This window comes from Solanum pennellii, chromosome 1 (genome assembly GCF_001406875.1).
Source record: "Solanum pennellii chromosome 1, SPENNV200".
NCBI lineage: Eukaryota > Viridiplantae > Streptophyta > Magnoliopsida > Solanales > Solanaceae > Solanum > Solanum pennellii.
Genome location: NC_028637.1, coordinates 52,447,611 through 52,460,274, shown reverse-complemented (window position 1 = coordinate 52,460,274; position 12,664 = coordinate 52,447,611). Strand labels below are relative to the sequence as shown.

The 12,664-nt window shown below is 33.1% G+C and overlaps 1 protein-coding gene and 1 long non-coding RNA gene across 3 annotated transcripts; one reads left to right on the top strand and one right to left on the bottom strand.

The window, feature by feature from the left end:
* The first annotated feature begins 950 nt into the window (after nt 1-950).
* LOC107015470 (mitochondrial amidoxime-reducing component 1-like) lies at nt 951-6,026 on the top strand. The gene is made up of 8 exons (XM_015215752.2): nt 951-1,137; nt 3,518-3,667; nt 3,846-4,022; nt 4,610-4,698; nt 4,797-4,861; nt 5,200-5,302; nt 5,539-5,649; nt 5,735-6,026. Exons 1-8 carry the CDS (start codon nt 1,035-1,037, stop codon nt 5,858-5,860), a joined length of 924 nt encoding a protein of 307 aa, XP_015071238.1. The 5' UTR covers nt 951-1,034; the 3' UTR covers nt 5,861-6,026.
* A 2,073-nt stretch (nt 6,027-8,099) lies between these two features.
* LOC114076164 lies at nt 8,100-10,324 on the bottom strand. 2 transcript variants are annotated; one of them, XR_003576992.1, is made up of 3 exons: nt 9,801-10,324; nt 8,496-9,505; nt 8,100-8,403 (listed from the first exon to the last, which is right to left on the bottom strand). It is a non-coding gene; the product is annotated as an uncharacterized LOC114076164 (long non-coding RNA). The 2 variants fall into 2 exon arrangements; XR_003576989.1 differs by having other exon boundaries at nt 8,496-10,307.
* Between the last annotated feature and the right edge of the window lie 2,340 nt (nt 10,325-12,664).

The window sequence follows — 12,664 nt, the reverse complement described above, 5'->3', positions numbered from 1 at the left end:
CCAGATGGATGGAATATCGCGACCCATGGGATTGTTTCACAAATTTCTGAATCAAGTCACCCAATCGAGGAACACAAATCCTTCCTTTAAAATTGAGCACACATAATGCATCAAAAGTTGCATGTTGTGCCTTACCAATCATAGTTTTCTTCTTGAGTTCATTCAAAGTTTAATCCTCAAATTGTTTGGCCTTGATTTCCTCAATGAACGTGGCCCTAACAACAATGCTAGCTAAAACCCCAGCATTTTATGAGATGCCCAACTGCATGAATTTAGACTCAAAGGTCTGAATTTTCTTAGCCAAAGGTCTCTTGGTTACACTCAAGCAAGCTAGACTACCCACACTAAAAAAGTCGTAAAGTAAATAGTGTCAGTAGGTCCCAATCGTAAATAGTAAGAGTCAAGTTACTATGTAAATAGTAAAGGTCAAGTAACTGTGTAAATAGTAAAGGCCAATCGTCTTTTAGCAAAGATGAAAGGTCATTATGTATGTGTATAAGAGGCATTTGCCTTCATAAATAAAATCATCAGTCTTCCACTACTCTCTTCTCTCTACAATTATTCCTCTTTAACGCTTCCACCCAAAATTGGTATCAGAGCTAGTTAGTAAAATAACAACTATGGAAAATTCTGGAGAGGAAGAGTAACGACGGATTTCCGAATTTCTAAGGAAGAAGATGAACAATACCCCAAGGGAGAAAGAAAACAAGCGAGAGAAGAGAGAAATGAAGATGAAAAGATTTTTTTCTTTTAAATGATTTGGTTTGAATTATAAAAGTATATTTTTTTGCATTTTATAAAAGATTAGAAAATTTTAAAAATATTAATTTGATCCCATAATTAGTTAATTACATTTTAAAGAGAATTTGACCATCACTAGATCAATCAGTCACCAACAACAAAAACGAGACTTATTTGACACCTTTCCCTTAATTTTCTCTAGTGTTTTTGGCTAAAGTCCAAATAAAATCACATTGGAGACAAAAATGGTGATGAAGCTTTTCATTTGTGAAGTCTTCTCTTAATTTGTTGTGATGGCAGATAGTAAAGAAGCAGCACAAGTAGTATCAATTACCATATATCCACTCAAATCATGCCGTGGTATTTCAGTTCCTGAAGCAGCCCTTTCTTCTACTGGTATTAATTATTTCAATTTCCATACAATTTTCATGTGTTACATCAATCAAAGCTTTACCTTGATGAAAAAACCCCATTTTCAATCTTAGATCTTTTGCAACACACACTGAATTAGATGAAGTTGTAAAGGTCTTAAGATGCTGCTGAATTATTACTCCTTCCTGGGGTGTTTTTACCTTTTTTATATTAGTCCAAAAAAGTGATCAACAAAGTATTAATTGTCTTTGTTAACAATTTACCTTGTTTAGATAAGTGGGTTTTACATGATCAAACAACTATATTATACTATTTGCTCTCATCATTTTGAATTGTCATGATTTTATAGAGTCAAATTATAAGAAATTTGATTAACATTTTATATTATATTTTTTTATATATGCAAGAATTTGTAATATATAGTATTGTTCTTATAGTTTCTAAATATCTAAATTTTTTGTTTAAATTATTGAATTAATGTTATCTAATTTAAAATTAGAAATTAGTTAAATTGATTTTCGAAAAATGCAACATAAAATTAAAAAATAAAATAAAAAAGGGAATGAAGATAGTACTATTTAAGGGTAAATTAGTGAAAGCACTTGTTACTTTACCATTCTTAAGGTGTTGGCCAAATCTAAAAGCACCATTTAATATGGACAGGAGGGAGTAGAAGAGTTATCTGCTTTTCTATCTACTTGGTTAACTGAATTTGAAAGCTGATTCCTAAGCAATTGACTGCTTTGTGTTGTAATTAGCCCTCTTATTTTACCTTTGACTATGATATATTTTGTGATAGGATGATTTTTGAGAGCATTAACACTCAATCCAATACTTGAACCCCTGGCAAAGATGACTTACTGTCTATGTTGATTAGACTCTCTAAAAATGTTAGTTGTTGTCATGTTGGATCCTTCAAAAATATACAACTTTTGGAGTATTCAACATGCACATACATCCATTGATATTATTGAAGAGTTTGAGCAACCCAAAAAAAGGAAAAAAGAAAAAGAAGCAATATAGCTTACTATTATTTAACTTTAAATTTCTCTTTTTCAGTCAGAATCATTCCGAATTAGTATAACCCTTTTGACTTGCTCAAAGTATAATAGGTTAAGCTAGGCAATTGATAATTATGGGAGTGTCATAATTGGGTGAATACAAAAGGATTCATCAAGTTTTGTGCTTAAATGAAGTGGCTGATTCCTTTAGAGATCAAAGAATATCAGATGTTCCTATACAGTTATGTCAGGTTAGGCCACAACGCTAAGTTGCAACAAACTTTCCATATGCAACGGCAAGGATTGACAATGGCAAATGATTACTTTCCTACACTTGCATGTTTAGGGTGGATTGTGGTACATGAAGCCTGGCTTACACTTAATAATTTGATAAAAGGTGGATTCACATCTTTAGTCCATCGCAAATGCAGGCAGCATAAGGCCCACGAACGTGATGGCCAGACACCCAGGCCTCCGCGAACACGGAGACTAGGACCGATAGTCACCACGAATGAGGCATGAAGCTCGCGAATGCGAAGAGGAAAAGTGGTTGCACCAGGTGATGCACATCAACTAGATAGTTTTCCCCAACTTGAAAAATCCTTGATGGGGTGATCAAGATTCGGTCAGAACCCTGTGCTCACAAACGAGATATGCTATCCCACCAAATTCGACATTCCGAACTCAAGGGAGATGTCGAAACTTCCAACTAAGGTTGTCCCAGTGAAAAGTGGGCCCCACACCAAATTTCAAATTCAACAAAGGGGGGTTGGGATGAGCTTGTAAGCCTCAAGATCCACACCGAAGGTCCTTCTAGACCAAGCTCGACATTCTGAGGCTAACAGAACTATCATAATTGCATCCTGCAGTCGCCTTCCTGAACTTTTGACCGAAGGCAACTGTTCAAGTTTCAAAAGCTTCAAAATACGGGAACTTGCACAAAAGAACGATTAGGTGACCGAACTGTCAGTCCCAGCAAGTTATTTATGACATTGAGGTAGCTATAAGAAGGCTTTAAACGATGAAAAGAAGGAAATAAGTGGGAATGACCTGGAGGGTCATTACAGAAGTCAAACCCCATTGACAAATAATTTGAGAAGTAAGGGGAAATCGTAAACATTTGATCAAAAGAAGCGAGTGTGAACCACTTGGAGGTTTCTATCCGAGGATTCCTCAATTTTATGTAAATCTTCATTTGCTCTTAAGCATATTAAAGTTTAGACTGCTATGTATTTGAGTTACTTGGTATGGTTGGTAGCATGTCTGTATTATAACAAATTTAGCACAAAGTGAACATCTCAGTGAGATATTATAAACTCAATGCTTCAAATAAATAGTACACAAATACTTCATATTGATTTCTTGAACTCAATAATCAACTCTTACGCTTCGTTTTTTCTCAGGATTTCGATGGGATCGGTCGTGGATCGTTGTGAACTCCAAAGGTAGAGCATGTACTCAAAGAGTAGAGCCATCGCTTGCTCTGGTTGAGGTTGAACTGCCAAATGAGGCATTATCAGAGGGCTGGGAACCAAATCCAAGTTCATTTTTAGGTTAGTGAGAATATGTTTTATGAACCTTTTTTTCTATTACTTTGCATTTCTTGATACTTATCTGAAAAGAAAAAAGGAAATAACATATATTCTGAGGCATTACGTAAACTCCAAAATAAGGCAATCATGATTATAAAAGAAGTGATCTCACTAGTATCGACTTCACCTTTTCTGATAGTGATAAGAGCTCCTGGAATGGATGTGCTTAAAGTCCCACTGGCTGAACCATCCGAAGTAGCAAACGGTGTCTCCGTGTGGGAATGGTCTGGCTCTGCTTTGGATGAAGGAGATGAAGCATCAAACTGGTTCTCCAAATATCTAGGGAAACCTAGTCGTCTCGTACGTTTCAATGAAGGTATACTAGTTCCTATGTCCCCTTTGTAACCCACCAAAATCATCTGATAATTTGTATCGTTATTATATTGCATTTAACCTTTAGAATTGCTTGACGTTAGAACCTTCAACCAGACATATAAGGGCTTGGAGTGTGCGGCTGAACGAATTTTAACCCTCTTCTTTTGGCACTTTAAATGAGTTGTATTATCTCTATCTGTGTATTTTCACTTTCCAGATGCTTGTGGCACTGCAACCAGAGACTTAACGGTCACTAAATAGTTTGATGTCTTGGGAAGCCTGTATTTAGCCTAGAAATATAACTATCTAAGAAATACTAATGATCTCTAGATGACTCTACTGTCATCGACTCCGTAGTCTAGTCACATCTTATTCATGTGCCACTCTATTCTTGTTACTCTGTCCACAAAAGAATGACACTTTCTATACTTAAAAATAGTATAACTTTAAGCTACCAAATTTATTCTTAATGTCATGCTTTGTAGGCTCTAAAATCTCATAGCATATCTACGACCACCAGAGACGGAACTTTTAATTAAGGGATGTGCTCAGCCGTAGTCATTTGACTAATTTGTTTTGCTCATGCAGCATCACAGTCTAGACCTACCGACCCTAATTATGCTTCTGGGTACAAAATAAAATTTAATGATGCGTATCCCTTCCTCCTTATATCCCAGGTTAGCATTACATTATCATTTCTTTCTAAAGATGAAATTTTATCTCTCATTTTTTCTAAAAAATAATAATCTAAAGTTTGTTTCCTTCTTCTTGGCAGAAATCACTGGATGTATTAAACGAGCAACTCAAGGAGCCTGTGTCAATTAACCGCTTCAGACCAAAGTATCATCTATTTCTTATTCAATCCTTCATTGGAAGAATTTGAATCTATATATAGTGATTATATATACCAAAGGAACTTCCTTAGAGTTGACGTTAGCTGCGTTCATCAAGAACTTAATAATCACTTCAACATGACCCCTCTACATGGTGTACTTGTTAAGATGATGATGTTGGCTTCTTTGGGCGAAATACTGCTCTGATTATATGAATCTTTGAATTGAACCTGTGTCTGAAATTCCCATAATTGATCATTATTGTTTTCTTGGTTGTTAACATAAATAATATTTGTTCTGTTCTTGCATCAATATAACTTTCAACTGTTGGAAACATGCATGCAGTATCCTCATTGACGGATCCGGTCCATTTTGTGAAGATTTATGGAAGGATGTCAAAATAGGTGAAAATACATTCCATAGCACAGAATTATGCTATCGCTGCAAGGTAAAAGTTATCTTTTCTCTAAATCTCGATTATAACCATTATTTAGGGGATTTTTAATTGTTGAAGATTATATTAGGTATATGTGTAAATAAGAAACCCCAGAACCCCACTTGTGGGATTACATTGGGTATGTTGATGTTGTTGCACGCGAATATGAAAAATATGTTGACACATTTTTCGAAAGATATACAATAAAAACTCATCTTCTTTGTTAACTTGTTAGATGTGGCTTTCAGGTACCAACAATTAATCAAGAAACTGCAGAAGCAGGTTTGGAGCCAAGTGAAACGCTCATGAAGTTCCGTTCAGATAAAGTCCTAAAAACAAATAAGAAACCGCAAGGACGAGTAAGCAAATAATTTCTTGTATACTCATCATTCACTTGGCATGATAACATATTCAGTTATCTGCTTATTTTTTCATTGGATGCAGATTTACTTTGGTCAGATGTTAGTATGGGAGGATTCTGTTGCACAAGAGAAGAGAAAGACCATCAAAGTGGGTGATCCTATCTATGTCCTCAAGATGGTTTCGTCCTATGATGATGTATCTGTGTGAGACTATGTACGTGTGTACGTACTTTATCCGTCAGCTACGATCGTATACAATTGTAGTTATTGGCATTGAATGTTGTAAAAACACAACTTATGAGATAAAGAACCAGAAATTTGTATGTCTAATAAATAATTGTGTGGTTGCATTTATTCACTTTTTTTGAGTGCTATACTATCTGACTCCTTGTTCATGGTGAACTTGATGACTCCTTAACTTTTTCATATCATTAGTTCCCAAATCTTCCTCTCAAGTTGGTGCCATATATAAAATTGGATACACCAAGCTAGTTACAAATGCATAGACTTTGAGGAGCTCTAAGAGCTTGGTAAATTAGATGGATACTGGTTGTTCTTTTAGGGTGTGTTTGGGAGGATTTCTNTAATTTAATAATTGTAATTATGAATAGTCCAAAAAACCTATTTATCATCTATGGAAAAGTATTTTATGAAATAAAAATGTACTCAAAACAACCAAAGAGGTCGTTACAACCTATGCCAAAAAATTCAAAGACACACTTATACTATACTAAGGTCCTATTACCCCCTAAACTTATTTTATTAATAATTTTCTACCCCTTTTCGGCCTATGTGGCAATATCTTGTGGGTCCCAACGCTGGTTGACTTTTTTTTCAAATTAGTGCAACGTAGGCCGAAAAGGGGTAGAAAATTACTTTAAAATAAGTTCAGGGGGGAATAGGACCTTAGTATAGTATTCCGGCATAGGTTGAGGGGGTACTTGTACATTTTCCCTTATATTAAATACTAGAAACTACAACTTATGTTTACTTTTTTTTTAAAATGAAAATAAGTTTGGTCAATAAATATTCTAATATTTTAGAAAAGTTTTGTGATATGATATTATGCGACTTTACAAAACTTTTTCTAATTTGTAAAGATTTTATAAAGAAGTGAGTCAATTTTAAAGCTATAGAGTTATGATTATGAGAAAACAAACAACACAAAATGTCTAAACAAAACATCAAGTTCATTCTTATAATTTCAAATCATGATTCATATCACATGGTCAAACAGACCCTAAATATATGCATCAAATTAATAGATGTATAACATGTCGTTATATATAAATATTTTTCTCATCTATCATATTACTCTCTCTCTCTCTCTCTTTCTCTCTGTATATATATATATACATACATATATATATATATACTAGAGGGGTATGGCCCGTGCCAAACACGGGCCCAATATTTAATATTTTAAAGTAATGTTTGCTTTGCAGTCATTTGATGTAAAAAGGGGTGAAGTTGTTAAAACTTTAATGCAAAAGTTGGTCGCATAAGTACTTAATTTATACGGGAGAATTCCTTCCCGAGTAATATAGGCATTGCATATATTTTAAACGGTATATAAAATTTTATATTAACCAAAACGGCAAAATCGTTGGAATAGGAGCTATTTACTCCACCGGAAAAAGCAAAATTGCTGCTACTGCAGCGATTTTGCAAAATGTGATTTTTTTTTAAAAAAAAATTCAAATCGCTACCTAGGCAGCGATTTTCAAATTTTTTTTAAAAATTTTTTTTAGAAAATCGCTGCCTAAAAAAAATAATTAAAAATCGCTACCTAGGCAACGATTTCCATTTTTAAAAAAATGAAAAATGGATTTTCAAAAAAAAAATTAAGTAAATCGCTTCCTAGGCAGCGATTTTAATGTTTCTTAAAAAAAATAATTTAATTTTAGAAAATGAAATCGTTCTACATGCAGTGATTTACATTTATTACTATTTTGATGCAAATGTATGTTGAACATGTGCTTAAATTTTGCATCAAAAACACCTTTATTTAAACATATTACATATCCAAAAGAAAGAAACACCACCAGGAACACCACCAGGAACAGATATAAACTGTGTCAACTATATGTTGTTATCTCTGGTAAATCATCCTATTTCGATCAACTTCATCTACATACACACACGCCTTTTTTGTGTGACTGCCATAGTGGAACTCGTACATATTTAGGCTGAATTTTTCACAACAATAACCGCAATATACATGTAGGCGCGAAAGTAATATATCAACCAGGCAAAACTTCGTTCTTTTTTCATTATCTTTGTCTAAATATTATACTTGACTTAAGATTTTCAACAAATCAGAATTAAGTTCAAGATAATGACAAAGAATGTTCGAGGTTAAAAGTTCAAACAATTTTTTTATCTAAATCGTAGACCAACAAAATTGAGAACGTACAATAAGCTTATATAAAAAGAGAACAGAAAGGTCTTCAAAGATGGATGATCTTCATTAAAAAAATGGTTCACTTTGAGGAGCTTAATTCAATCTGTTCATTTAGAGTGAACAATTACAATCAAATAAAAAGAAGAAATAACATTTCTATTGTTTGAATAGTAGAAGCAACAAAAGAAAATGATCCTTGACAACTTTAGAATGCTTTTGGCTGAAAATGAGCATACATTGTCCTCAATTCTGGTGTGTATCAATAGCTTGTAGTTGCCTTGCCCTTATTCTTGGATGTATTGTAGGAGATGAGGGACTGAAGGCATAGGTTGGCATAAGGATTCGATCTATTTCACACATTTAGCAAAGAATGAGAACAAAGAATTTTAAAATTTGAAAAAGAAAATCAAGTCATCAAAGAAAAGAGAGGGATTTGAACCTTATTGTATTATTGACGAATGAAATGCTCTATCAGAAAATGTTGTTGCCAAGAGTACCTTGTTTGGGATGGGGTTTGCCAGGCTTGCCCCAAAAACAAAGAGCAACATCTATTTCATACTCAACAAATAAATTGAGGAGCTTGAGATTGAGCAACACTTCTAGATGATACAAAAATGTAATAAGGAATCGATGCTTGCTAGTCTGCAAGTGTTGTTATAATAGACATAATACACCAAAAATGTAACAACTCTTTGAGTCTTCATTTAGATCATGAGAATATCCTATTTTAACAGGTGGTACGACATTTCAGATGGAGTCCAAAGTAATAAGTAAAAGACATTGATGATGTTTCCAAATTATGGCTTCTATTCCTCATTTTGTCAACTTCTTTCATAAAATTTTCACATAGTAAATGAAGATATATATGAAAGTATTAATTCATACTACGACAGAGAATAAAAGGCATTCATGAAGAAATGAGAGGGAGATCGTGTTCTAACTTAAAAAAGAGAATGAAGATGAAAAAGAGTTCAAGATCTATATTCTAATACAATCTCATATCCCTGTAGTCACTTGGTCCTAGTCCCTTCCCTAGTATAACTTTTTCTTCAATTATTAGATGATGTTATATAAGCAGTGAGATGAACAGTGACAATCATTATTATCAATGATTAGATAAAATTTTAGTTTAAGCTCTTAAAATTAAATATCTTGTAATAAGAGAGTGCCCGTCATTATCCAAGAAGAATGAACATGCTTATATTATTAAAAAGTAAGGAGAAACACAAAATTAGCTAAAACATTACCACATTTTGTGAAAACTTAATGATGATGCTCTTGGAGATTATTATACGTTAAAGTTACAACCAAACGAACTTACTACATTAATAATTGAAGATGGTCGCCCTCGAAAATTACTTAGTTCTTGACAAATTTCATGATCTCGACTGATATGCTCAGTTCTTTTTATCTGCAATAACTCTCGACGGAATGTTCACCCCTGTTAAGCTATATATGGAGAATAGAGCTTACTGGGCGTTAAAATATCGACCTAATTCTGATAATTACAGAAATAGACAACTTATGAAAAAGGTTCTTCAAGAGGAACTAAAATCTTTATGTGTTACCTAAATCATATAAAATTGATCTCTAAACATTGTTAATGTTATAAGTATAGTTTGAGCATCATAGCAATAACCATTTCTACATATGAGAAAAGCTAAGATAGAGAATTTGAGAAAGTAAAAGTAAAAGTGGAACTAAAAAAAAAGAGTTTGGGCTCTTTTTTATGGTTGACTCTTACCTTGGAAAAGTTGAGGGTCATAAACTCTAATACAGGTCTAGGTCCATAATATGCAGCTCTAATCCAATAAATTCAGCCTGATCAATGAGAAAAAAGCAACTACATGAATCACACTTTTAATAATGATACAAAAGGGTTAATCTATGGCGTATGTTGATCAAAGCGTCATGATAGCTAAAAGAGAACTATATTTATATATGGTGTATTTTCAACCTCATATATCTCTCTTAACTATCTTATCCATGTAGTTAATAGTAAGAGACTTCTCTACAGTGGCATGTTCAACTTTTCTGATCCTCGGTTCTCTTTGTTATTATCGGTGTATAAATTTCATTTTTAACAACAGTGAATGATAAATTGTTAACAGTAACATTTATTGCAAATATGGTGGTTAACTTTTAAGAGCAATGATTGGAGAAACTAAAAGAGTTAGCAGTTGGAAGCAAAATATAATCTGAAACTTAGTAAGAAAATATAGTCCTTTTGTTTCACATTATAATGTTTTGAAAATTAAAAGACTGTCCCTTCTTAATTTTTTTCAATGAAGAACAAATCAATACCTAGCTTTAAAGTATTCGATTCATTGTTTAGCTTTGACGCTTTGACCAAATAAAGAACAGCATGAAGAAGATATTCTTGGTATCGCCTATACAATAGCAAAAGATAATACACTTAATTTTCAGTTTCAAAATTGCAGCTGAAATCTTATATAAAAGCACCCTAATTCTTCATCAAACATCCTCAAATTTGATAATTAATCTCATTAAGACTTTGCTAATAAAATCCAACAACACATAATCTAAATATTTCACAATTTAATCTTAAAGTTTTAAATCTCCAGGCTTTCTTCTTCAAGATCACCTAATACACCAAAGATCTCCTAGCTTCTGATGGGTCGGACAGGACCACAGATCTAATCGAATATGATCGTAGCTTCGAGTTCAGGTGTTGTACTGCGGCCGGACCAGTAAGGAGGGGGACAACGAACCTCTTGCCAAGAGGCCAAGGTTGCTTGCTAACTCTCAGCCACTTCAAAGCATTTCTTTGTCCCCTCAACACACCAAGTGTGTCAAGCACAAACTGACAAACATATGCTCATATAAGTTTGTACTAAAAGATCACGTTTACACCCCTATTTCTATGGCACCAGGAAGCTGCAACCCAATTAATAGTTGTGTAAAAAAGTAAAAACTACAATAGATGTTCAATGGTCTAATTTCTGTTCTTTCTATAAAATCTATTACTTCATCAAAAGAAGCATTGCAATAGATGTTCGATACCTAATTGGGTGTATGTTATCCAAACTTAAAACAGCTTGGTATAAACCAAAGTAATACTCCTTGCAAATGAAAGCTGATACTCAAACAGTTAAAGCATTCTAATTTCAAATATATACAACTTCTCCAGGAATATATTGTTACATATGAAAATATTTGTTCTGTATATCATTGTGCTTAATAAGATAGTTATCTTCTACAAGTAAAAATACAAGTACATTATCAAAAATACTATGACATCTAATATATGTATCTTCAAATGTGTCTTGATTTATCATTTCAATAAGTTGAGCTACACTGCACTGCTAGGCACTGCTAGGTATTCTATAACCAACCTTGGCTATTCCACAAACCACATAGTAAGAAGCTATTATGAGATACCTTCAAGAAGCTAGTAAAAAAGTGAAAGATAATCAACTGAAGAAACTTGAAATTAAGAAGGCTACAAAAATTAAAGTAGACGGCTATAGAATAAAAAAATGCATTTGTCTCACCTAGGAAAAAATTCAACAAAGAGAACTGGTTTACAATCCTTATTCATATTGAAACAAAAATCAGTAACCTTCTCCGACTAAGGAAATTTTCAAATCACGATAAGCAGAAAAATAAAAGTATCATATAAAAATTGTGTGCTAAAAACTTAATGTTTCTATTTCTTGTGGAAAAATAAACTTGGCGAGAATAATGTGTAGCTCTGTTAATATTAAAAGAAAAGAGATGTAGAAAAAAGCATTTTAGGAACCTGAATCAACTCTCCTGCAACGGTAGGATCGGATAAAAATAACTGTCGAATAGCAACCATGAAGAAGAAAATGCAAAATCTGCTTTGAGAAAACAGTAACGAAAAAAACATCAAATATCCATAATTTAGATTCCCCGCTACACTGGTAACGAATATCCTTTCTTGGATTTTTTATATACATAAATTTGATTTTTACAAATCATTCACCATTCTCATCTTATTTGTACTCAACAAAGCTATCTTTATTAAATGACTTCACAAAGAACATTTTTTATGAGTTGAAAAAAATACACTAATTCCACTCGCATTATTTGTACTCAAGAGGATGGCTGTAATGCATATATTGTCCCACCATTAGAGACAAAACATTGATTTCCAGAAGAGAAACGGAAATTAAAAATTTGGAAATTGAAAATTTAAAGATGTGTTCAATTCATTACGTTGCTGATCCAACCACAAAATAAAGAACAGACAGATCAAATGCATCCATTATAGAAATGCTAGAGCTTATGAACAACAACCAACATCAGATGAAGATACAAAGAAACTAATATTATACTTTGCCCAACTTTGTACTTAAACATAAGGTAGATGTAGGAAATAAAGAAATCAATTCCCTAGTTAATGATTAATGTGATCCTTTGGTGCAAAAGGGCAATGTAATTCATAATTGTTAACACAATAAAGTAATTAAGGAAGATAATGTTTGTTTTTCTTTCTCTAATAATCACTTAGTAGATGAGATGAACTACACAATACACTTCAATAAAATATCAACAAACAAAATTTTGACAACCAAAATTGCGGAATATGAAAATTTATAGATCGATGGCGGGGATGAGCCC